At 33.0% G+C, this 26,679-nt stretch overlaps 5 protein-coding genes across 7 annotated transcripts; 4 read left to right on the forward strand and 1 right to left on the reverse strand.

Annotated features, from left to right (window-relative positions):
* Window positions 1–2,585: 2,585 nt before the first annotated feature.
* Bm13810 (Uncharacterized protein) lies at window positions 2,586–4,889 on the forward strand (the record flags this gene model as incomplete). The annotated part of the gene is made up of 10 exons (XM_043076966.1): window positions 2,586–2,706; window positions 3,166–3,266; window positions 3,398–3,475; window positions 3,564–3,642; window positions 3,725–3,777; window positions 3,931–3,984; window positions 4,065–4,167; window positions 4,263–4,346; window positions 4,458–4,645; window positions 4,704–4,889. 10 exons carry the CDS (start codon window positions 2,586–2,588, stop codon window positions 4,887–4,889), a joined length of 1,047 nt encoding a protein of 348 aa, XP_042932900.1.
* A 670-nt stretch (window positions 4,890–5,559) lies between these two features.
* On the forward strand, window positions 5,560–9,018 carry Bm2668 (PET112 family, N terminal region containing protein; the record flags this gene model as incomplete). The annotated part of the gene is made up of 10 exons (XM_043076967.1): window positions 5,560–5,657; window positions 6,058–6,175; window positions 6,698–6,874; window positions 6,938–7,055; window positions 7,153–7,275; window positions 7,376–7,574; window positions 7,686–7,872; window positions 8,246–8,385; window positions 8,516–8,642; window positions 8,791–9,018. The coding sequence occupies 10 exons, from the start codon at window positions 5,560–5,562 to the stop codon at window positions 9,016–9,018; spliced, it is 1,515 nt and encodes a 504-aa protein (XP_042932901.1).
* Window positions 9,019–9,821: 803 nt separating this feature from the next.
* On the forward strand, window positions 9,822–15,748 carry Bm609 (Uncharacterized protein; the record flags this gene model as incomplete). 2 transcript variants are annotated; one of them, XM_043076968.1, is made up of 18 exons in its annotated part: window positions 9,822–10,028; window positions 10,316–10,384; window positions 10,457–10,576; window positions 10,776–11,105; window positions 11,350–11,427; window positions 11,555–11,718; window positions 11,849–12,050; window positions 12,206–12,304; window positions 12,440–12,621; window positions 12,799–12,895; window positions 13,030–13,149; window positions 13,533–13,778; window positions 13,903–14,007; window positions 14,132–14,235; window positions 14,354–14,497; window positions 14,629–14,791; window positions 14,957–15,168; window positions 15,577–15,748. In XM_043076968.1, 18 exons carry the CDS (start codon window positions 9,822–9,824, stop codon window positions 15,746–15,748), a joined length of 2,814 nt encoding a protein of 937 aa, XP_042932902.1. The 2 variants fall into 2 exon arrangements, with proteins under 2 accessions (XP_042932902.1, XP_042932903.1); XM_043076969.1 differs by having other exon boundaries at window positions 9,973–10,023.
* A 932-nt stretch (window positions 15,749–16,680) lies between these two features.
* On the forward strand, window positions 16,681–18,118 carry Bma-hlh-8 (Uncharacterized protein; the record flags this gene model as incomplete). 2 transcript variants are annotated; one of them, XM_043076970.1, is made up of 4 exons in its annotated part: window positions 16,681–16,713; window positions 17,416–17,601; window positions 17,747–17,903; window positions 17,997–18,118. In XM_043076970.1, 4 exons carry the CDS (start codon window positions 16,681–16,683, stop codon window positions 18,116–18,118), a joined length of 498 nt encoding a protein of 165 aa, XP_042932904.1. The 2 variants fall into 2 exon arrangements, with proteins under 2 accessions (XP_042932904.1, XP_001900401.2); XM_001900366.2 differs by lacking the exon at window positions 16,681–16,713 and having other exon boundaries at window positions 17,545–17,601.
* A 3,435-nt stretch (window positions 18,119–21,553) lies between these two features.
* On the reverse strand, window positions 21,554–24,453 carry Bm5396 (Uncharacterized protein; the record flags this gene model as incomplete). Its single annotated transcript, XM_001900367.2, has 7 exons — window positions 21,554–21,704; window positions 21,887–22,021; window positions 22,202–22,313; window positions 22,612–22,809; window positions 23,044–23,225; window positions 23,637–23,817; window positions 24,147–24,453. 7 exons carry the CDS (start codon window positions 24,451–24,453, stop codon window positions 21,554–21,556), a joined length of 1,266 nt encoding a protein of 421 aa, XP_001900402.2.
* Between the last annotated feature and the right edge of the window lie 2,226 nt (window positions 24,454–26,679).

Below are 26,679 nucleotides of genomic sequence, written 5' to 3' on the forward strand. Positions count from 1 at the left end.
TTATTGCTCCTGCTATATTCTTTTCACTGCCAAAAGTAGCATCAAATCTGTTTCTTTTTTTTTTCGATTTGATAACGCCGAGATTTGGTTGATACTGAGAATCTCTCTCTCTGCTCCGTAAATATAAATTTACACTAATCATTTGTTACTAATGATATCATGTAAATTATCCATTTCTGCGTTGGCACAGTCTGTCGAATAAGTCTCTTCTGTGTTTAATATTCATTTAATGTCAATCACTGATGATTTCATGTATATTAAAATGTTATACTTGAAATTGAGTCTTGTTTGGAAAAAATGTACTGAGTCTACATGCGTTTTGTTTACATTTTGGTCTATGTAAATTATGAAGATTTTCTGGATTGAAAAAACTCGGAACTACCACATAAACCATAATACGCCTCCCAAAACTCCACTCCCTAAAACTCCCAAAAAATTTATAGCTTACGAAAATTGCCAAACAATATTGAAGTCAACAAACTACCATAGATGGAAACAATTCTGAAGGCAAACAAAAAATGCAGTTGAATAAACTGGCTGACAGTCCAATACAAGTTATTAATCAAACAAATAATGCATGCAGTTTAATGACACAACTGTGATGAATAAGACAGTGACACATCAATGTGTCCAAGGTTCAGAAGATAACGAATTCCAAAAATGGGTGCACCATGACGTGGTGATATAAAAAACAAATAAAGTGCACTGAATGCAGAAGTTGAGTTCAATACTAACAAAATTTTTAGAAATGATGAAAAAGTATATATTTCTATGTAGTAGAGTTTTTGTTTCTGTATACATAGCCTAGAACTGAAAGATTAACTTTGCCCAATATGAAAGTTTACTAGTTAAGAATGTTTTGGCTTATTATTTCACTTAAAAAAAAAAAGACTTTACGAAATTTGCAAGACGATTGCTCTATAATGTATTTGCAACCAATAAAGGATGCAAAATATAGCAAGAAAACGAATCAGTTCATGCGTTTAAGGATTTCAGATCCAAGTGGGTTTTGATAGATATCGCCTATCATTGTCCTGATTAATAGGCCTGATGACGCTACAAAACAGCTAATAGATAACCTGACAAGTGTCTCCACTAGGTTATTTAATGAAAATATTTAAGAGCAAACAAGAGAATAGCTGCAATACATCCTCAAACTTTAAATTACGGCTTCATTTCCTTGATTTCTCCATTAAAAAAAATCTGTTCCAATAATTAATTCCCATAACATGTTATTATGCTCCAGTATTTCTAATAACGTAGCAAAATATAACTACCATAATTTCCTTCATTCTTTTAATTTCTAACTGACGAAATAGAAAAAAAAACAATGGAATGTACATATGAGACCGCATTTGCAACTAGGAGATCCTCTCTAGGGATCAAGTCGCTACTTCTTAATCTAGCAAACAATCACTAGTGCATAATGTGTTTGCAATCAATAAAGGATGTCTCTTAACTTATTGACTTCTACTGATATGTGATCCATATATATTTGTATCTGCAAAAGTATATTATATATACATGTGTATGGCGTAACCTAACCCCGTTCATGTTGCATGCAACACAACGAAGGCAGAGCGTATGTGCTGGGACCAGAAAGATGGTGAACTATACTTGAGCAGGATGAAGCTAGAGGAAACTCTGTTGAATGACCGAAGCGATTCTGACGTGGAAATCGATTGTCTGACTCTGATATTGGGGCGAAAGTAATAGCTGGTTTCCTCTGAAGTTTCCCTTAGGATAGCTGGAGTACACAGATAAAGCAGTTATATTCGGTAAAGCGAATGATTAGAGGAATTGTGTGACGAAACGTCTTCAACCTATTCTCAAACTTTCAATGAGTATGACGTCTTGCTTGCTTAAATTTTTTATGAAGCACAGACATTTAATGTGTGCGCCAAGTGGGCCATTTTTGGTAAGCAGAACTGGCGCTGTGGGAATAAATCGCAAGACAAATGAGTGTGATCACTAAGAGTGTGATGAAACTTTTTTTGTTTTACACAAAAGTTACCAAAAACTAACAAAATACTGGTAAACGAGTGTCATACGTCGAGCTACACGAACGGAAGCAGCAATTAATTTGACTCTAAATTTTTCATTTATAACGAAACAGCCACAGAACAGTTTCATCATTAACCCTTCTTCTTTCCTCGCTTTGCCTCGACAAAGTTCCGACAGTCAGAAAGTCAGCACATCCTAGAATTACCAGGATGAATGGTTCGACCATTTGATTAAGCTTAGCTTATATGTCGGACAGCTTAGCTCCAGTGGTAACAGTGCAAGTCGAATTACGCATTTGACGTATACTTATACCATATCTATTGATAACTCGTCATCATTTTCGTTAAATATGATGAATTTGCCATAAAAAATTACAAATATTTTTTTTTCAGTGGTCATGTACCTATAATTTTCAAATGTATTCATAGCCATACGTTAAATCTCTTTTTAATATATGCGAATGTAGTGTATAGCTGTTTTGGTAACATTAAATTATGCAATTTTTTTTTTCCTTAGGGTAATATAATAATAATAATAATGAATAATGAAATCCTAACATACGATAATCATTAATTATAGATATGGGGAAAACATCCAAAGACAAGCGGGATATATATTATCGTCTGGCGAAGGAAGAAGGATGGCGAGCTCGCAGTGCATTTAAGTTAATGCAGATCGACGATGAATTTAATATATTTGAAGGTGTGGATTTTGACGACTTAAATGTTCAGATATAAAATGAAAACTTCCTTGAAAGAAGCTCCAGTTTGGTACAATGCTCAGTGTTTGGTTAGCTTTCTGTACATTAATAACATTAGTTTGCCCTGAAATCCATCCACTAATCGTGATTCGTGTTTAGCGAAGTTAGTAAGTCTGTCAATGGTTGCACACTGTCAGGGTAAAGGACATGTTTTTGATACAAATGTGGTGAAATAATTTACACTATACTGCAAAAATCATGTGACTCATGCTTTACAAAATAGATTTGCAGTTAGATCCCATGTCTGACTTAATTTTGTTACTTAAGTTCTTGAGAATATAAATGATAATGATATTCTTCAGAAAAGCATAAAGGAAGCAAAATTTAATATGGATAAAATTTTAATATTAATCAAGTAAGTGAATTCACTTTCTCTTAATATTACATCAGAAGTTTTCTAGGTGTTCATCGAGTTGTTGATCTATGTGCTGCACCTGGTAGCTGGAGTCAAGTTTTATCAAAAAAAGTGTATTTTGCGCAAGATGAAAAGGAACGGAAAGCTGTGAGTCCTGCAGACCTACAGTTTCTTTCTAGCAATAAAGATGATATGGGAAACAAAATTTATTGATCATATGTGTTTTTTTTTTTCACAAGCTTTTCATGTCCATACTTTGTATATGTTTCGAATTGCAGGTACGTATAGTCGCTGTCGATTTACAACCAATGTCACCACTTCCTGGTATAATTCAATTGCAGGGTGATATAACCGAGGTTTGTACGGACTTCTCAAACTTTCATTTTTTTGCATATTTCTTTCCTGAAAATCGCGCTTCTAAAACTAATTTTTTGTAGCTTTCAGGCTTGTACAGCCAAGAAAATTATTTCTTATTTGGAAGGATCAAAGGCTGATTTGGTTATTTGCGATGGCGCTCCCGATGGTAACATTTGATATTTGGTTTCTTATATGCTTGGAATTATTTTTATTAGTTCGGTTTATATACATTAGGTCGATTGTTTCAGTAACTGGACTACATGCACTTGACGAATACATGCAGAGTCAGCTTGTTTTAGCAGTAAGTGTCATCCAGTGAAATTCGAAGTTTTATTATTACTGCTGAACTGATTGCTGTTTCAAGTTATTAGTAATACTTCAGGAAATTTTTTCAAAAATTTTTGTATTTATCAGTTTCTAAACCAAAAGTGAATCAATTTGAATCAAATTTTAGGCATTGAATATTGCAACGTTCGTATTAAAAGAAGCAGGAACCTTTGTTGCTAAGGTTCGTTCACTTAAAATTCTTATGAGTTATTTTGTGTCCAAGCTATTGCATATTTCTTAAAAATAAAAGTTTGAATTTAGATATTTCGTACACGTGATATCACACTACTATATGCGCAGTTGAAAATTTTTTTCAAAGAGGTCTACTGTACGAAGCCACGTAGTAGCCGGCAAAGTAGTTGTGGTGAGAAAAATGAATCTATCATGTATTGTTTATTTTAAGAATATGATACATTTAATGCATTGAAATTATTAATGAAATTTCGTTTTTAATTTCAGAGGCATTTGTTGTTTGTAATGGATTCAGTTTACCGAAGAGATATACACCAACGATGAAAAATCCAATGTTATGTCCAGACTATGGTAAGTGAGATGTTGCCTTTAAAAGCTTATCCCAGTTATTGATATTTTCTAAAATTTCTACTTTTCATCCAATTTGCATTTAAACAGCTGTAATTTTAATAGCGGCTTCAGATGCTGAAGTGAACAGTTTGTTGGGATCCAGCCGCCTTCTGGTACCATTCCTTGCCTGTGGTGATTTGTCCGGCTGGGATTCAGATCGGACATACGAGCTGGAATTGCCAGGTTTTTCGGATGAAGCACAGCGGAGACGATATGAATATAAGCCAGTAGTGCAGCCTCCTACGGAACCTGCATACAAAGTAAGGCTTCTTATTCTTTTTTGTATTTTCTCGTATTTGAAAATCTTTTTAATTTCAGAAAGCATGTACCTTGAAAAGATCTGGTAAACTTGCTAGACCTGAAATGGAAGATCCGTTCTTCAAATGTGGTATCCCAATTCGAAAGGCAGCAGCGGACAAAAAAGGAATGGATTCTGCTGGAAATTTAGGGATTGGTGACGAGTTAGCTGAAGCATTTGCAGAATGCTTTGTTTTTAATAATTAATATTGGGTGACTGGTAATAAAAATTCGGGTAAGATTTGATGAACTTGGATTGAGCTGATTGTTTTTTACATTTTTTTTCTAAGTCACTACTTTTGTTCTTTCGAAACATTAGATTGCCTCGGACCACGAACATTCCTAATAAGACCAAGTATACTTTTTAATCATCGGAACAATCTGTTTTAAAGGTTAATTTTTCTTATTGTTTTATACTGGAAATTGCGTTTTGTGCAAATTTTTGAACTTCGAAAATATTTGCATTAAAGCTATGTGTTTTCTCCAATGAACGTTGTTATCTTTATTTTTAAGTGGAACCTTTCCACTGGATTTTATATTATTGTTATTTGAATAAATCATTTTCTAAAAGTGTTTCCTCACGTTTTACATAATGCTTAACCATCAACTTTCATGGTGTCGCTAACCAAGCCGTTCTAAAAAATGAAAGTATCAGCATTTAGAATCACAGTCTAGTGCAATCTTTTTTAGTTATTAGATGGGAAAAATTGGCAAGCAATGTGCAAGGGAAGAAAACAATACTGCATGCTGTGTGGTAGACAATGTGGATTACATTAAGGAGTTTTGAGACTGTAAGAGAGGAAGTTTGATTGTTGAGGTAACTTGTAAATCTCTGGAGTCCATTGCTCTAGCGTGTTTTTAATATATTGTAGTGCAAATGAGACTATGGAATAAATTGTTTTGCGTTCCCGGAGAAACCACAGTGAAATATCTACCACTCGTTGGTCTAGAAATACATGCTCAAATAATGACCAGGTTTTTTAATGATGTTTCGCTTTTGAAGTGATGCCCGTTATTTGCTTTTATTAGGTTGTGAGTATTTCAAACATATAGATCTTTTACTAGGGGATTGACATGGTCCTTTATTATTCACTTCTATTTGTCACTGTCCAAGATCAGGATATAACATGATGGCTTATAGAAAGTTTCAATTTTTTTAATCTTTAAATAAATTCCAGATATGAGTAGGCTGTGTGAGATAAAGATGGTCTATAATTTAATGATTAAGTATGGTGAAAGTTTACATAGGACGGTGCAGCTAATTATCAAGTGCGGGCAAGATCAAGCAGAACTTTTAAGAGAAAGAAGATAGATGGTAGTCCCTAATAAATTTTTAATACATGCGTGCTAGTGTCCACATCTGCATAATTTTCAGAACGAAGTTGTTCTCAGGAGCAACATTTGATGATGATGCCCGTACAAATACATCTGTTGCATTGTTCGATATAGCAATTCCTGGTACTCTTCCTGTCCTCAACAAAGCTGCCGTAATGGTTAGTTAGTGTCTTATTCACGACTTGTTTTTATGGCTCATACATACTAGGATACACTGGTTATCTGAGCTACACGAATGGTTTCTAAACAATTTGTTAGACAACAGAAATATTAATATATAAAATAGAGATGTTGACAATCGAATTGAAGAATATATGAAGTCAGCGCAAAACAATTGTTTGGTGACTGTAGGAAGTTATATAACGAACTGCAGTAATTCGAGTGATTCATTTAAAAGACAGACATTGTGCCAGAGTGGCATATAAATTTGTATTTGTTAATAAAATTATTTGATCTGTAAACAAATATTCCGAAAGATTAGATGTAAGAAGTGATTGTGATCCAGTATACAATTTTTCAACACTGATTGTGATATGGCTAGTTTTCTGAAAATCACCAATCTATGAGTTTTATGTCTTTGAACTTACGAATAACATATAAATAAATGAAATGAAATTGAGTCAGTTTAGTTAATAAAATGCAAATAAAACAAAAGTGAATTTCATATAAGTTTCATTTAGAAAGGTATAACAGCGGGTTTGCTGTTAAACTGTACGATACCGGAAAGATGTCAGTTTGTACGTAAACATTACTTCTATGCAGACATGCCAGCTGGCTATCAGATCACTCAACAAAACCATCCTATTGCCTATTCTGGTTTCTTTGAATATTACGTCCACTGTAATGATGAGGCCAGTGTTCTTTAATTATTATTTAAAATTTTTCTACTTTGAATATAGCACAAATTGTATTCTTTATAGTCATTTATTCCGTACAAAAAGTGTGTAGATATTCTGAGAATTCAATTGGAACATGATAGTGGTCGTACAATTCACGATTTCAGTAACAATCGTTCATTGATCGATTTCAATCGAGCTGGTAATAATAATCTTATTCATTTTTTTTTTTTTGTCGTAACACCGAAGAATTGAAACTGAGGTTTGCCTCTAGAATTTTGAAAAGAGTTATTTTGCAGGAGTTGCATTATTAGAAATAGTGACTTCTCCAACCATGAATTCCGCGTTAGAAGCTTACTGCTTCATTGAACAACTACGTTTGACTCTTATAGAAAATGGTTTGTGCGAAGGAGAAATGCAAAGTTAGCGTTTCTATTATATTAGAAGTTTCTCTTTGTCTTTCGTCGGTCAGTTAAACAGAAAGGAAGGAAAAGTTGTTTTAAAAAAATGAATCTATTAAAGAGGCTCAGTTTCGAGTGGACGTCAACATTTCACTTGGCGAAGATAATACCGGTAATAGAGGTGTTCGAACTGAGATCAAAAATTTAAATAGCTTACGCATGGTGTATACGGCTGTCAACAGTGAACTAGGTCGGCAGTACGAAATTCTTAGAGCTGGAGGCACAGTATTGAATGAAACACGTACTGTTGACCGCTATGGGTGGGTTATTTGCGTTTTCTGATATTGCCGGAAACAATAGTTTTTTATCACGTTTAAAGGTATGAAAAGATTTCTAAAAATTTCTCGTTCCAAACAGAAGACATTTTCCAGCAATACAATAGCAATGAGAGAAAAAGAAATTGAAATGGATTACCGTTTTATGCCGGAACCGAACCTTCCTCCTGTACAGATTAAACAAGAATGGATAGAAAATTGTCGTCTAATGCTTTCCAAACCGCGATATTTGAAGAACATCGAAGAATATGGCATGGGACCAGAAGTCGCACTACGAATTGCTGTTAGTTATTATTCATATATATCTTCCATATGAAGTAGAAGCAGAAGTTGTCTCCCAACTTCGTAAGGAAATAATTAGCTAAGATTGGCAGGAAGAAGGGCATAAGATTCTGGTTTTTGGTATGTTTGCATGAAGCTGGGTATACCCATATGCTTTTGGGTATTGAAGTCTATAAGGCATATATGCGTTTGATGAAACTACCGTGTTTATGTGTTTTGTATATATAGCGGCGTTGTTCATATTGTTTGGTAACCAGTTTGAACTTTTAATATATTTTTTTTTAATATATTAAAAATATTTCCAGTCTTAGAGCAAAACTATTAAAAGTAACTTTCGTTTAGATTTCGATTTATTATATGACTTTTCCATTTAGAATCAAAAAAACCTCGCAACATTTGTTGAAATGGTTTTAAATGTATGTGATGATGCTGCAATGGCTTCAGTATTAGTTGAGTGGACCTTTCTCTTGCAAACAATTTGTCGCAATTGCACAAAAAAATTCCCTGCATCACGGTAAGCTTGCTGTTTTCAAATAAATTTTAAATAAGATGCTATATTGTACGGTTGTTTCATCCGTTCCATTTATCTATATTTCTCTTTTGGAAATATTTTATAAATTCTCCTTCACCACCCAGTTTTTCAGAACAGTTTTCATTAATTATTTCGTGGAAACAGTACATCTTTTTCACACTAAACGATTAACCAAGCTGACAACTTTCGATCTCTTGCGAAGATATATAGAAGCAGAGTTAGACAAATCGCCAACCGAAGTATTGATTGGTTTCTCCTAGAACTTACACAATTCTTCATAATAAGGCAAACACGCCGGAAATCTATTTAAATTTTTATACGTACGAAAGAAGGCAAAAATATTTTTGTGTCATAAAATCTATAGTTGTTCACTGTTATTGTTTTCAGATTATAAATAAAGAGAATTTATGGCGAATACATGATAAAGATGAAATCATTCAAATTGCGGAGAAAGTTATTCGTGAAAATGACAAACTTGTAAGAAAAATACAAAAAAGTGGAGCAAAAAGACATGCCACTAAATTGCGTGCAGCTGTGCTTAATGAATGTAATCGACGAATTGAAGTTGATGAAATAAGTGAAATAATTAGACGAAAGCTTTTGTCAGGAAGCTAAACGTGTACTGAAATGTTTCGTGAAAGGACTTATTTGTTTTGTTTATTGATAATTTTTGCTCATTTCCTGCTTCTTGTGTCGCAGGACTGAATCACTTTTTTTATGAATCAATCTCAGGACAAAATGAAGTTGTATGTTCATTTTTTGACTGGAAATTAAAAAAGTTTTATCTGTTATTTCTGAGTGCTTCAATGATCGACGATAACTCAGTTGAGAAGTCTGAATGCATGAGTGGTGATGCACAAATAGCTCATGGAGTATACTTATGGAGCTAGCGGGACGCCGTTGCAGTAATGTTAGGTATGGATGAAAAACGAGACAACACGGAGATGGGCATGGAGCGATGTCTCATCGCAGCATGCTTGTATTATTGCAAGAAATTGCTTCGTGTTCTGCACCTTACTAAATCCATCCATTTACGAGCACAGCACTCATCTCGTCGTGTGACATGATATTAGTCCTGCTAGGACAACACGAGAGCTAGCTATACTGCAGTGGCAATACCAAAACTAGCGCATTCGATGCATGATCATGTAGCACAGCCTGCCGTAAGCATCATCCCTTCTCGAACTTATCCTGCAAATGCCTGCAATCTATTCCGTATAAAAGAAGAGAGAGAGAGAGAGAATGAATGGATGAAAGGATATGTCATTCAGGTTTTCCTCTCTTAAAACATCTTCTTTGAGGCCAGTTTTGACAAAAACTCAAAAAGGGCCTCGCTTAAGTTCAGCAACTTGCCAGCTACTAATTACATTGACAACTTCTTCATTCTCCTGTAAATTTTCAGAATCATTAACTTCTGAATGCTCCTACCATGCCTTCTATGTGATCTGCAGATGGACCGAGAACAAACGGGTCACATCGCAGAGTTAGGCTTCCAGACAAATTTCCAACTTCGTGAACATCTGGTAGAGTGTCACGCTAAATTCGTGGCTCGCGCCCTACTCGCTCCCAATGTCACCAAGAAAACCCATTTCTGGCTTCTCACCAATATTGCTTATCATAGTGAGGTTCATTTTTTTAAATGTTTTTATTTTATTTGCGCTAATGACTGGTCAAAATGCAACATTGCTAAAATGTAGATATAAAATGTAGTGATATCGCCACCAGTCTTTGGAATGTAACTGTGCTTATTAGACATCGCGAAGAGCAGAATGAATTTTTGGAAAAAACCTGACACCTGCTACAATCCAAAAAGCTTATTCTGTTACTACTTGTAGAATTAAAACTACAAAGTGCTGCTGAAGCACGCATTTTCGAGTGTTCATAAAATACTGCAAAGAATGAATATTTGCAGAATGTGGGAGACGATTTTCTGTGCGATGCTTTCGCAGAGACGGCATTGGAATCCACAAAACAATCGTCAGTAAGTGTCATAAATATTTTCCTGTAACCTTATATAAACAGTCTACAACAGGTCATGTTCGATTCTTTACAGATACCCCAAGATGATCGTGATAATGATGAATCTTACCTGAATTCACAAAAACAGAAACCTTTAGAAAGCGATGATCCTGAAGAAGCCGATTATCAGCCAATAGCAAAACGATCTAATGTTGTGAGGATTTAAAAAGTTTTTCGACACTATTACTCATATATACGGAACTGCTTCTTATTTAGAGAAGTAAGCCCCTTTATACGGTTGCAGAAAATATACCACACTCTGAAGTCGCCGCTCTCCTTTTTTAGATATCTTTTTGCGTAAGCGAATACTTCGTGATCACTCAGCAGACTACTTATTACTTATTATGATTCAGATGTTCGAAACTGAATCCTGCAAAATAATGACAGCTGTTGGTAACTACTTAAATAATGATCAACAAGTACAGAATTCAATATCTCTTCCAAGTAGTTCGAAAGCGGTTCGAAAATCAAATTGCCAAGTTTGCCACGTGGATGTTTGCACAACAGCACGCCAACGACACGTTTATCAATTTCACCTGCGAATTTCTGATCTTTTCCAGTGTTCATGTTGTGACTATACAAATAATAACTCAGTTTGGGAGATGCGTAAACACTGTACATCTATTCATCAAGGCAATGCATATCCTATCAGTAATGAAGAAGTTCATAAGCATGAAATACAGGTTATTCATTCCCAATTCCAGCTTTCATTTCCAGTCAATCTGATATAATGAGTTGGTGTTGTTTTTATAATAAAGATCACCAGCCATTTCTACGTTACGTAATACAATACAGAGGGACAACGCTCAATGTTTAAGATTAACTAATCTTTTCTACTAATTAGATCATTAGTGATTGTTTCGAATCATAACTTTTGGTTTTAACTGGTTCCACAGCTGAAACAGATGTAGTAAATGATTGTTCCAGAATTGGAATCAGCAATGTTTCCCGGATTGGAAGCTGAAGAAATCACCTTTGTCAAGACAAAAAACAATAACACTGGAGGTTTCTTAACTTCTGATCAAAATATATTTCAGGGAATTTCTGATCAAAGGTTATTCTGAGACCTTTTAAAGCCTTTTATTATACTTGTCTCATCTCTTACGTCCGAATGAAGTGATCACTTCTTTAGCAAAATCAAATCACTCCGGACGATAGAGAACTAAAAATGGTTAGCCATGGACGTGTTGCAAATACATCTTGCGATGAAGTAGACAGCTGTAAGATGAATAGTGATAATCAGACACAATCAATCATAGGAGCTGTTGTAGACGATCGGACGTGTCATCTGTGCTGGTAATGGTTTTGGACTTGATCTTTTCTTAATTTGTGAATTGAATTTAAATATTTGCGAAATCGATGAAGTTTAATTTTAATTAAAATTAATTAAAGATGTGAGCATGTAACAAACAGGGATCATTTATAGGGAAGAATCTCGTTATCCAGGACGTCACATAGCTCAAAAACATTTGAAGAAATCACTATACCAATGTCCAGTTTGTCAAGATTTTGGAAGTTACGAAAGTTGTACTGTTGCTAAACATATCAGCAAAATTCATCCGGAACAGTGTGATGCTATTCCCATCTCCAATTTGGATAGATATGCTCAGGAAATTCGTGACTTACAGGTAGTCATTTCATTTCATGTACTTTTTACCCAGATATTTTAGATCGTCAAAAACATTTCATCAGATTTTTAATCCCCTTAATTGGAAATTTATTGTTTATCCTATTTCGTAACACTGTTTAGTACATCAGTATTGATAAAGGAAAAATATTGTAGAAGAAATGTTTTCCAAACCGACCAATGAAGCTTGTTCGACTTCATGTCGGTCGTAGTCGTCCTCGAGAGCGTCACATTTGCCAAATTTGTAAAATACAGGTAAAATCCAGTCTAAGGATTCAAAAAGGTGTGTAACTACCAATTTCTGTGATATGTGAAGGATGCACAGAACCACTCAATTATTCATTATGCTGAATATCTGTTCAATTTCAAATTTAAATTTCATCTCTTCAGGTGGCGCAATCAGATCGTCAACGGCATGTATACCATCGTCATTTAAAGCAACAACGTATTTTCGAATGCCCTCTTTGCTCTTTTGCTTCAAACTACGATATACATCGTGTGAAATGGCATATTAAATGGATGCATAAAGATGATTCAAACAGAGAACCTTATTCTCATGAAAATGATTATAAGTAGGCAAATTTCTTGATAGAAGTAAACATTTGAAATACATATCTCTTCTTTCCATTATTTTATGACTTTTGAAATCACTCAAATTTCGTCCACAGATCATACTGCGACCATTCAGTTTTTTGGAAGGTTAAAGTTAGTTTTACAATCACTTTGCAATCATAAATTTAGATTTTCAGAGAAGAAATAGATCGATTAAACGAGCGATGTTTTCCGGGTTGGCAACATAGGCGGAGGCAGTTTTGGTGGTTGGACATCGAAGAAACCAAGCAAAATGTTCAGATTTTCTATAAAGTTTTCAAAATTTCAACTATTTTTCTTTCTCCTACGGTAATGCATAACTGTCACTGAAAATAAGACCCAGACATTATTTGATTTCGACTTTCCGTTTTATATAATCTGATTTGCAGGTAAAGAAAAATGTGATAGCAGATGTTGAGGAAGAGAAGAAATCAACGGAGGTAGTCATTAGTAAACCACCTGTACTTCAGGAAGAGCCTTGTAAAAAACCGAATGAGTGGACTTGCATGGTTAGCTGTGGTTTTATGGAAATGCAAAATTTTTATTAAACAAATATATATGTATTTTTGTCTTCATTTTTCGTTTTTTTTTCTTTTTCTGATTTGAAGCTACCTGTTATTGAGAATGTCATAATTTACGTTTCGATCAATTTGTTGTAAACCATATTAAAAAAGCGTGGAGTGAAAGTATTACCGAATCAAAATGACCGAATGTTTTAATATTAATCATTCCTTTCTTTATACATTAATTTATTAATATGATTAATTGAACTGAACTGACCTGAATTAACCCTGAAATTCAATGCCTGAACTATTGTTTTTTTTTTTTTTTTTTTTTTTTTTTTTTCTTGAGAACAAACACTGCACAGTGTGAAAACTTGAAGCACTTGCAGCTTTGCAAAAAAGAATTTAAACCTTCATCGAATTTCTTACGTCACGTGGCGAAGGATCATCTCAAGATTTTCCTTTATCAGTGTCCAATATGTAAAGGTCATGGAGGACAAGATGCCTATGAAATACGATCTCATATGGAGAAATTACACGGTGAATGTATGGAAGAACCCGTGTCGAATATCGAAGAACATACAGACGAATTACAGAAAATGTATCAGCAATGTTTTCCAGGACGAAAGCTCAAGGTAAACTTCTAATTGACAATTTTAAGAGTGAAAAAATGACTGAGAAATTGCTAGAATTATTAATATGTATAACACAATAAAGCTGTTTAAAAGTCTTTAAAATTATCATCAAGATTTGCCTCAGAACTTGTGGTCAGAAAAGAAGGCGAGTGAAAATGGGAAGGCTTTCGAAGCACTTAAGGTTCAGTGTCATGAATGTGGCCAAGAAATGAAGACTGAAGATCGACAGGTATTTTTTTGGTCTTAAACAATAGTATTCTCTAAATTGATTTGTTGAATTTTTTAATGACTTTTATAAAGCAATATTCACTTCTAAATAGCTTTCGAAGTAGTATTATGCCTTTAATTTGCAGATTCATGTATACAGACATCATCTAAAGGAACCCCGTCTTTACCAATGTCCACTTTGTGAATTCTCTCATCACGCTTGTTCATCAGACGTCAGGGCACATATCAAGTTGGTCACATTAAAAAGTGCACAAAGATATGCGATAGATTTGATCCTTGTTAAAATTTTTTTATCACCTAAAACTTTAAAATTTTTAAAAATTCCTGAAAATTTTCTTGAAATTAAGATATGCGCATCGAGATAACGCAGATTTAGCACCCACGGCAAATTTACTGAAATTTTCAAAAGAAATAGCAATATGGAACTTGCGTTGTTTTCCGGGTTGGATCAATCGTCGTTTACCAACTTCTGCACTAGAAGATTTCAATAAGTTATTGCTGTTTCTTGTTTTTTAATTTTCAAATATTCATCCAGCAAACAGAACCTATTTCTTAATTCAGATTTATCTGAATTTTGACACTTAGTTTTATCTACTGCAAAGAGAACGTTCTATTTTGGTAGATGTCGAATTTGTGATGTGGAAGTGCGTCAAACTTCACGTCATATTGCTGAAGTTCATTTGAAAATGTCACTTCATCAGTGTCCTCTTTGTGATTACGGTGCTGCCGAGAGTCGTCTTGTCCGAAGACATATGAAAAATGGACATAGAAGGAAGGAGATTAAAGTAAGTTGCGGTTGCTGACTTTATTTGTGAATTTGACACTTTCGAGTTCTCCTTATTTTATAGAATTTTACTGATCCTAACACACTTACATTATTATATAGCATAAATATCAACGCGTCTCAGAAGAGCTTATGAATTTCAAAAAAAAAAAAAAAAAAAATTAAGGGTCTAGAACCGATAGCTAATGTGATTGAACATCGAGCAGATTTCTCGGAAATGCATGACCGCTGCTTTCCGGGACGACCAAAACGTTTGTCGAATATTACTATTTCTGAAGGAGGACGTAGGGCGAAATGCCGCCAGTGTGGCGCTACAATTAGTAAGAAACGACGAATGGCTCATCTACTAGAAAAGCATCTTAAAAAAGTTATTTTCAGGTTTGAATTATTATATGCAAATTTATTGAGCTGAGAAATAAATCTCTCAATGTAATCCGAGATTTCGAGAATGAATTATGCTCCAACATATTTTGCTTATTGAAACTCCAAGGAAATTTAATCAGTGTTATACAACTTAATCTGGGGATTTATTTAAACACTGCCTTCTTTGATTTGTGGCTAAAGTTAATGAAGTGATAAATCGGAAAATTAAAATAACATTTGCTTTCATCATTTTTTCTATCGTTGATGGATTAAAACAAAGGGTTAAACAAATGCAATGCCGTTTAGAGAAGAGAAGCAATGTCAAATGCTCTCTGCAAAAACTTCATTTCTAGCTAATTTCTGTTTAAATTTATTTTTTCTTCCTTTATCATTTTCTTCCTCTTTTTTTTCTGTTATTTGAAGATGCTCGCTATGTCCATTTGAATCATTGCATGACGAGAATGCTGTGATTGCTCATATCCAGAAGGAACACAGCGGGAGAGACGCTCTTGTAATTAACGATCTTCTCAAATATAAAACAGAAGCAGAAATGATGGCAAGAAATTGCTTCGTAAATTGGCAATTATTAATTTGACTCTTACTGAACTTAATCTTTCAACTGTCAGCGAATTCTCACATGCATTTGGCTAAGAGAAGATGAGATGGCATTTTTATGGATAATTTTAGGAAATTTTCAAATTTTTTTTTGAAATTCAAGTTTAAAAGATTTTTGAAAACGAAACTTTTTGCCAGCATATTTTCAAAAAAAGCTGATGCAAATAAGTCAGTGCAGATACACGCAATCTGTTAAAAGATAAACGGAGATTCGAAGAACTGAAACCAGAAAGTTGTGTAGGTTGACGTTTTTCCTCTTCATCATTTGCATATCGAAGTCTAACCTTAACAAGTTAACATTTTTTCGCTCTATCTATTGTGGTCGAAAATCTGCTTCTTCATTTAAATTTATTCAATATGCTTCTCAGATACTTATGTTTTCGTAATTTCATTCTCGTATAAATCATCCCAAATAGTCTGTTTTTGCTTGTTTTTTTTTAATTTCATTTTTTATTTTTAAACTATGAAATCATAAATGTGCATAATTTTACCAGAAGAAGGCTGATATTTATTTATATTGACTTCGTCTGATCATCGAAATAATTCTTATATGATTGATTCATTTTTTGATTTTGTTTGTATAAAATTTTCTTACAACTGAAGTGCTCCATTTTTTTAAAATCACATTTTAATTAAAACTAAAGAAATTTTAAAGTTAACTTTCAATTTGTTGTTTGGAAGAATGGTTGAGTTCAGAAGAGCATAACATTAATATAAAACAATCATACGTTAGCCGCCGTTTCTGCGCATATATCATCGTAACAAATGACTGAGCAGTGAATAGGATCGTAAGTTGAGAGGATGATACTAATGTTAAGTGTGGAAGATGTTAAATGAGAAGAGAGAGGAAGATAATGGGCGGTGCAGGAGTTTTGATATATCTTCCGGGTAAGTCATCGTTTATCCCTCCAGATGGTTACCAGAAGACGGTCTAATAGGCGTAAGGTATTTCTTTTTTTATTCATTGATATTTGAAGTTAACATCAAAGCTTTCCTCACTAAGAGTAACGGAGTGAGCAATCCAATTTATGTACAAATATTCTTGAAACACTCCAAAAAATATATTTTTTGCGCACTGATTTATGCTACTGGCTAATTCATTTTGTCCTTTTATCTTTACAGTGATGACTGTCACCACTATCACTTATTATCACATTGCTCTTTTCATAGCAGTGCATCAATTTATGCATTTCGTTTCTACTTAACTTTCTGAAGGTTATCCCAGTAATAAAATTAGTAAACCTTTAATGTCAACTGTACCGAAAAGTCTACTGGCAAATTTTAAAAATGGATCAAAATGGATCTTATTTTAATAATTTTGATAGGCATTTTTGATCAAAGTCTTAAAACCATATTGATATTCAAAACTTATTTAAAAATTATGTCTGAATCCTTTGCAATAAAATTGGACATTTTTAAAGTTTTGTTTTTAAAAAATATTATATAAAAGGAAAATTAATTGCTTGTAAAATTCCCGCCTGTCCTTTCTGCAACAACATTTTATCTCATTTTTAGATTATGTTATAATTTTTCAGTTTTTTTTTAACAGTTATTCTTAAACATTAATTATTATTGCTTGATCATTATCATAGTCATTAGTACCATTGTCGTTATCAACATCATCATTATTATCATTATCATGCATAGGGAGATAATCCAGAGGAGGCATTACAACAACGTGTCGCAGCAAACCGTCGTGAGCGACAACGAACAAAAGAACTAAATGATGCATTCGCCATTCTGCGACGAATTGTTCCCTCGTTACCATCTGATAAAATGAGTAAAATTCATACACTACGTATTGCTACAGATTATATTCGCTTTTTAGATCAGGTTTTCAACATTTCCTATCATTTTATTACTTTGATATCAAAATTCCTTTTGTTCTTTGAGCAGTTTCATTCTCGAATTCTCTTTTGAGGACTCTCTGGAATACATCGGAATTTCTTAAAACTCTGTTAAACGTAAAATTATGCAGATGAATGGCGATGGATGTCGTCTGTTCGGATGCGAGATGCAACTTTGTGATGGTAATTTGCAAACGACATTCAACATGTGGAGAGGTGGAATGGCTTCCCTTCCACATTATTACTCAACCGATGACACATCACCGATGCAAACTTTCATTAAAACAGGTCCGTTTTTTTCCAAAATTAAATCTGTGATCTAAGAAAATTTCATTCCAAAACTTCAGCAAAATCCTGAGGATTTCGTAGTTTGACTTATAGAAGAAGAAAATGGTTGGTTTAATGAAGGTACCGAAACAACTCCGCCCGTAAACGCAACTACAACAGGAACAGAAACTGTGTCAACAGCAGCGTCATCCGTGGAACAAAGAAGTTCGATGTAATCAATAAAGTTAACTATCAGCCATAGCGCAAAAGGGATTGTCTTTCTGATAAGCAAAGTTGGCCGAAGCCATGTCTGATTGGCTTATTATCCTTTTTAACTACATTGACTTATTATCCTTTTTAACTACTCTAAAGACTACTACTCTAGAGCTTTGTTTATTTTAGCTTTGCTGTTTGAACAGGACATAAAAAAGATTCGCTATTTGAATGGGACATAAAAAAATTACATTTATGGAGAACTGTCCTTTGTGTTTTTTGTAAACAAACTTCAGAGGATAATGTCGTAACTTGTGAGTCTAAAAGTGATATTCATGGGTTTTGCCAGTCGGAAAGGTGCGAAATGTCGATGGTATCAGTTTACAGGTACTTTATTAGTCATTGTGATTCTCTTTTGTGTGAAGGAACGAGTCGGTAAAGAAGAGAGAAACAGATAAGAACAAATAATAGCGATCACTGAAAGGGATTGGTTTTTTTTTCTGATATCATTGTGAGTGAAATAAATTGGAAATTAAGGATCGTTCGATTGTGATCGATTAATTTGATAAAATCTATTGCAGTTTAAGCAGAGAATATCAGCTGCTTTAGTTACTGATAACAATCTGTTGAAATTATTGTCATGTCAATGTCATCATCATTTACTTGACCTTATGAAATGAAATTGTTAAAAATGTTTTCAAAATGTTTAACAAAAGATTGTGAAATGTTTTGTTGTCAATTAAAATCGATTTCAAAGGTGGAAATCAGAAATGACTATGATCATACTGTAGCAGTATAGAGATGAGTGGTTATAAATAATGGAGAAAATAGTAAGGGAATTTGAGATGATGATATTGGGATCGGATGAAAAGTGAGATAAGAGAAGGGATTGAGTTTTACTACACAAAACTGCACATATTGCTTACAGATGTTAACAGCGATCGTAAACAAAAGCTTGATAATGGGGAATGGGAGGCTTATTAGGAAAGAATTCAAGAATGTATGAAAGAAATTCTTAATTATCGATCTCGGTCAAAATTTTCTTCTAGAATTAAACTTCAGAGGAAAGAAGCCGAAAAGAAAGAAATTATTCCCAGATGTTGAGGAAACAATAAAGTTGGTGATGTTGTATGGGTACAAAACTGAGGTCGATGTTTTATCACCAGAACTTTATCAGTGGGAATATTGTTTTGGCACATTATAGTTTTCTTTATAAATCATTTACAACCGGTTTGTAGTTTCTGTTAATGTGAGCAGAAGAGGTCATACCATAACTTCTGAATACGGTAATAAGCCATCTTACCAAACAAGACTCGTCCCTTTCAGCATTTAAAGCATAGGTTTTTAAATTATCAGCAACTGTAGACGCTGATTGTAACCGGGATGCTTCCTTTTAACGAATAAAGTACAGGAAATCATTGTTTGAATAGTTGAATAATTTTCCTCGCAAAGTTCACGCTTCTTTTTCATTCTTCATTAATTGATTTCCTGGAAATTCTTTAATTTACTTTATAATGTAGAAAGCTTACCACAAGGACTATCACTGATTTCCACTTCTAATATTCAAATGTTTCTTGTTTGCATATAAGAAATACCCATCACATTCATTTAAAAAAGTACTTATTTTTTTAAAATATGGCTAATTACTTTTTTCTAAATTTTACTAAAATATTATGCAATAAATAAATAATGCATTTTGATAAATATTATTACTATTATTTTAATAATTTATAGTGCTTGTTATAAAAATTTCTTAGAATTAGAATTGTTTGAGATATTTCTTGCCAATGAAAGGTATCTTTTAATTGTTTTGGATATTATTTTCGAATTTAATTACTTCAAAGTTTCATTCTAGCAGTAAGGTATATTCTAAACTGATTATTAATTTAAAATTACATATTTTTGTTAAGGAATTTGCTGCAACAAAATGGATTTGTGTTTTTGCAGATATAATACTGCCAGTGTCTAATGACAGTGTAGAAATTCATGAGTTAAAATGACATTATTAAAATATTTGAAATTGGTTTTTGATAAAATGTTTTTACCATTGATTATCTAATTATTTATTCACTTATTTTACTTGCTTTTTAACTTATTTCTAGCTTATTTGCTTGGTAATTTACTTCCTTACAATCAAGAAGTGAGCTGATTCTCTTCTATTCATTGTTATTAAATAGGCGTTTTCTTCTTTTTTTCACTTATGCGTCTTTACGGAAATAGAACGAAGTACCGTTGCGGCATAGTCCTTACTTTCCCGAAGATATCAGTGAATATTTGATATTATCAAAAATACTAGACAGATAACACTATAAAATTAGATGACATGCAAGGGTAACGGTTTTATGTAGTTTTATACGGAAAATAAAGCGAAAATCCATCTTAACTCCAAGTCTTTTTCTTCCATTCCTGCCACATCAGCAGAATATATTCGATCAAATTTTTAGGTCGTTTAAATCGAATTAGGTTATTTGGCTCTTTTACTTTCTACATTTGGCTTCTCAATGCTATACTTATCATGTCTTAAAGATGAATCATAGTATGCTAAGCAAACCACACTTTTTTCCAATGTAATCGATATTATGGAAGACTAATTCAAATAATCTGAGATCAATTTCTTTCAATTAAACATGACTCAATTTAATCATATTTATAAAAACAATGTGACATTTGCTTGGTTTTATCAACTGAAATTTTATTACCACTGCTATCATCCCTGATCAAACAAAGAACTAATCAATAAAATTCATTCCCCAACATTGATAATAACTTGAGATGAAATGTTACGTCGATAATTTCATTGATAAAGCAGAACTCAGTTGTCTATTAAAAATCAATTAAAGTTGTACTCCCTTCAAAATTTCAATATAGTGGTAACTTTCTATAATTAGGGAATAGTAATAATGCGTTTCCATTTTTCTGCAGTACAAAGGAGAATGGATAAGGTATCAACAATGGAAAGCAAAGATTGAACAAGCTAGGTGCAATAACTTGCCTACAGTTGGGCCAAGCATGGAATTCAGGTTTCCTTTTCTATTAACCAATTTTGCGTTTTCATCTACTTTTTGGAATAATTTTCGCAATCCTCCAATTTCTAATAATTGGAAGAAATCAGAGCAGTAATAAAGTAAACTAATAATGTTTCAATGCGAAAATATGATGAAAGCTAGGAAATATTGATTACTGTGCATTTGTAATAAGAATCAAATTGACGTTGCCTATAGATAATTTCACTGATTGATTATTTGGGTTAATTAATCAGCAGAGTAATGTACCACATAACATAAAAGCCAACTTAGGCATGTCGTTGATACTGAGGTATTTCAGATAAAGAACTAGTAGATGTTAGTCTAATTTAACATTCCACTACAGGAAATAGTTACATAAACACTTTTCGACACTTAAACTTTTTCTTTCTTGCATGATTTTTATTTCCATTCTTTATACTACCACTGTTAATTTTAAACAAACAAAAATGAATCATGCTTCGGAAATTCTATTTCACAACGACAATTATTTGTTCTGAATAACCTTTTCCAGATACCATTGCATGATTTCGGTCCGATCAATTTCCAGAATCCAGTTTCTCCGTCATTCAGATCAGATGTGCATCTACAAAGAAGACAGAAGTTCCCCTTAAGTACTTGAATGCAGACGTTTGCTCTAATCGTAGTGACTAACCACTTGCAACACATCTCGAGTTCTAGCAAACAGCTAAATGTTTTGCTATTGTTAAGACTGAAAGATTATTGAAAATGAAATGAAGAATTATCGGAAAAGAATAAGCAACTTACTTATTGGCATTACTGTGCAGTTGCGCTTCTGGCTGACATTCTACACAAATATTATTGCTCGCATAAAGCTTAATACCGATTTTTTTATCAATGCAGTTTGAATTCACCCAACCCAATTCATAAATTCCACAGTAGCTAAACATCCATAGGTTAAAGTTTAATAGACTAATAATTTAACAATTATTTTTGCTTTTCCTAAAAAACCTGCTCAACAAGAAAAGGAAATCCAGAAATTCAATACCAAAGATATCATTGACATTTAATTATGAATGTTAAACATGTTAAACATTAAACATCTCAGTAATGAAAACCAACTAAAGCAAATTGTTTCCTATATCAATTATTTTCTTGTAAATATTGCTACGACTGAATCTTTCACGTGTTTTGTTGTATGAATAATCCAGCAGAAGCGCTACGGGTGTAATTCCTAAACAGTTAAATGTCATTTTTAAATTATGGAAAGTTAGATCTTTTTTAGAAAATTGCTGAAATGACCGAAAAAGGAAACTGATTATAGAGAACAATCATTTTAGCATACCGGAAAGAACTTTCAAATATCTCTGTCACGACGAATCCAATTAAATTAACCTACCTGCCATCATTTCCCTTTTGATAGTATATATGAACAATTTTAAATTATTCTGAAAAAAATTCGCTTCTTCATTTACTAAATAATTATTATAAACACAACTTTTTTTGCTTTCAAAATTCTTTACAGAATAAACCTGGTTGGTGTCGCCTCCTCGGTTGTGGACATTCTTTAAAGCAGCTCATTTTTTCGACCAATGATGGACATTCAGTTCCACCGTGCTTTGGTTTCCTGTCAATGGTACGCTTTCGTGTTTGCACACCAGTTCTACAACTTCCCTTATCCGGAATACACTGAGACCAAGCTGACCATTCGCTTACAGCACAATCAGATGCTGTATATGGAATCCTAATTAACCGATTTCAAATCTGGTACTTTGTAAAATGTCAAATCTTGTACTTTGTAAAAAATGTTAGTGCGGAAAATTAATTTCTATTTAATTATTTCAAAAATAACATTTCAAAGTGAGTAAAAGTTAAAATTTGCAAGCTTTAAAGCTCTATCAGTAATGTACACTCTCAGTCCTTCACAGTTCTATGATTAAAAGAATGAAGTAAGGGAAACGTACATGGGCATGCAAATGAGTAATCGGAGCAGCAATCATCAAATGTCACACACTTCTCATCACAATAGCATAAATTATCATAGGCGGTATTTCCCAAAAATGTCAACTTAGTGACATCATTTGGCCATCCGATACTTCTCAAATCCTTCACTGTTAATGGAATATGACGATTCAGTAATGAATACCTGAAACGAGCAATTAAATGTAAAAGTCCATAACTTTCTGAGATCATTTCACGATAATCTTTCATAATTTTTTCTTAAAACATTAATTCAAAAAACCATGAAAACAAAGTCCTACCGTGATAATGTCATTTGAATATTATCTTTCGACAGCATAAAAAATACAATTAACAATCATGAAACAACAAATGACATTAACACTGATGGATGTAAACTTCAAAGAACATGATTTCCTCAAGAAAAAACGATTTCCTGCAAAATCATTCCCTTTCTTATTGGCAAGAAAATTTTAAATGTTAAATCTATACTTTCTTTCATAAGCATTTATCTTGGCCATACTTCTAACTTTCTGTAAAATAATCTTAATATCTTAAATGAAATATTCAGTTAACATTCACAGCAGAGCCTAAATACCGAATAAGTTTGTGGCGTTGGTAATAAAGTGTTGTTTCCGGCTGTTCTCCTTTGGGGTAAAATGGCTGACCGAAAATGAGTTGATAACGAACAAATGGTGATACCGTAGTATTATTAGGTAGTTTTACTGTTTCAGTTTGTTCTCGTTTACTGTTCAAGGAATTATCGAACAGACCATAGTCTGAAACATGAGTTATTATAAAAATCTATTTCAATGATTATTCAAGGATTCAATATATTTGCTACTGTTGCAACGAAACGATGGCTTGCTTATTAGAATGAATGAATGAATGGAACGGAACGGAACGGAAAGAAAACAAATAAGTATGAAGACTGAACTTTTCTACTGTTTGTTTACTCAATCGCTAAAACATTATTTCTGCCGTAGAATTTCATTACAAAAGCATTTATGGTATAAAATCATTAGCATCAGAGGATCAAATCAAAGCAACGGTTTATCACATTTTGCAATTAGTAGCGGGAAAGTGAATCCTTTACAAAATAACTAACCGTGATTACTGAGCGCTCCAAATCCTGTACCATCCAAAGGAATTAATTCTCGCAACGTCAATTTATCGTTTCGTTTCATTTTTCTATTATAAACAGCAGGATCCCATTTGCCTTTTCGATCTTTCTTCAACCTTTGCCAACGAAATTTTACAGGTATATCACCAATTCCATTGTCGATTCCGATACAAGTAAAATTAAGTCCTAAGCAGCATAACTGCTTTTGGTAACAACCGGAATGAACAATGGATACCAGGGTGAACACAATAGACAGTACTGTTAGCAGCCAGTCTGACACACCGATAAACATTTTCTTATTTCACTACACAGGATGCCATTTGTATCATTAATTCTGAAAACTAAAATACTAGAAAAACTGCCCCTGAAAACAGCTTACTCGAAAGAGGTCAAAAGATTGATCAAGTCTTCTAGAACATTTAATGAGAGTGCAAATTACATGAGCTGCGGTATTATATGGATAGAAATAATTTGAATATTAATATCAGTATGGAATAATTTGTAATTTGTATATTAATATAGCCATTGGGGTAAAAAAATTCTTTCTTAGCAAAAAAGGTGCACCTGTGGAGATTCTTTTTTATACAAGTGATTGATGCTAATAATCATAGACGTTGCACCTGTGAACGCAAAATAACCATACTGACTATTTAGCAATGCAATAAAAATTGCCACTTAATAATCGTAAACTAATGAATTAGACACTGCACCGATCAACTGACCGATATTTTTATGATGATCAAAATCGCACATTAGTTGGAACATTTCAATAGACTACTTGATAATGGGACTACAGCATTATACGTCATGATGATATCAATAATTATCTTTCCTCTCCCTAAAATAATGTTGGAATGAAGTTGAAAAGAGGTCTTCAGTAAGATGATATCATTCTTCTGAGTTTTTAAAATTTAGATTCCAATTTTTTGAATCATTACACTATCGGTAAATTTTTTCAGAGCTTTATAACTGAAAAGGCGAAACAATGAATGCAAGCATATGGTTCAAACGCATAACGTTTTATTTCCGATTTGTATGCCAAAATGGAACATTGTTTCTTTGTCACCGATCGAAGCGCTATTCATTCTTTCCTTCAGCATTCTTATTATCTTAATGTCAAAGGAACATGTGGAATACGTCTCTTGTAGCAAACAGTAGTAATTTCAGCATAACTAATAATAGTTATCTTATTACCACGGCTACAGTTCTGTTTGAAGTTGAATATGAATTCGATTTTATTTTTAATAGAATTACACAACATAACTATTAATGATAACAAGCTTTTCAAAACAGATAAAGTAATTAAATTGGACCAGAACTTGACTTGGCATTTTAAGCGAAATAGAAATCAGCAAGTCGAAATTGAATAAAATATCTTCTATCCCTATTTAAACTTGATTTTTCAGAAGGACAATGAAAATTACTGAAACCAACATCAAGTATAATTTATGGAACCCATGAAAGTGATACATGTTTGAATGGGCAATTTAACTAATACTGTTCCGAAGTCGCACTCCAATGTCATACATTGTTCATAAGTCAATATTTGTATAAATAACGAAATTAAGTAATCAAAATAACTGCATTTGCATTAATGCACTGCTATATTAGTAGTACCAACAGCTATGAAACATGAAACTAATAATGACGACAGTGGTAATAATTATGAGAGGAAGTGATGACAAAAAACAGTGATAAACAACTGATGGTAGAACACGATCGGCAATAAAAAACATACAACAAGAAATGAGAGTAAAAATTAGTCAGTCAACAAATTTCAAGAAAAAGCATTCATTGACTCTAAAAATTCTAAACAACTAACAATGAAACAGAACATTATACTCTGATAACATATCTATTGATATGATTAATTAATTAATTAATTAACTACTGCTAATATCACACCTTCACAGTGTGGATTATTTATATCAAGTGATCTTCTACACAGCCAAACTGTCAATATCAAACATACTAAAAACAAAATTTCTATACAACATATTGTTGAGATGTGATATAAACACAAATTTAGAAAGTTCTTTAAAGCATAATATTACCATTAGGGAAATTTGAATAAATGAAACATTCATTCAGGAATACCTTAATGAAATATTATTGCACATAAGCAACATCTGTACTACAATACATTTGCTACGAATTCGGTAACACTATCAACTGATAGAATCAGATAAACTGATAAACTATTAAGAAATAGGAACAAGGTAAATTAGTGAAAAAACAAACGAATTAATAAACTGGTAAGAATGCAATTGGATTTTATAAATAATATCTAAACAAGCAATTGAAATAGATGTAAATAAAGTTCAAGTAAATATCAGCTGGATAAAGCGCTATTGAAATAATTGAGATTTACTATATTTGAAGATGGAATTCAGAACCGATAATTCCCAGACGACAGCAGTAAAGCAGTTTGGTCCAGTACTTAGATCTATTTGAATGATAAAGGAAGCACATTTGCTTGTTTTATTTTATCAAATCCCTACACAAACTTAATTCACTA

Source organism: Brugia malayi (genome assembly GCF_000002995.4).
Source record: "Brugia malayi strain FR3 genome assembly, contig: Bm_v4_Chr1_scaffold_001, whole genome shotgun sequence".
Lineage (NCBI taxonomy): Eukaryota > Metazoa > Nematoda > Chromadorea > Rhabditida > Onchocercidae > Brugia > Brugia malayi.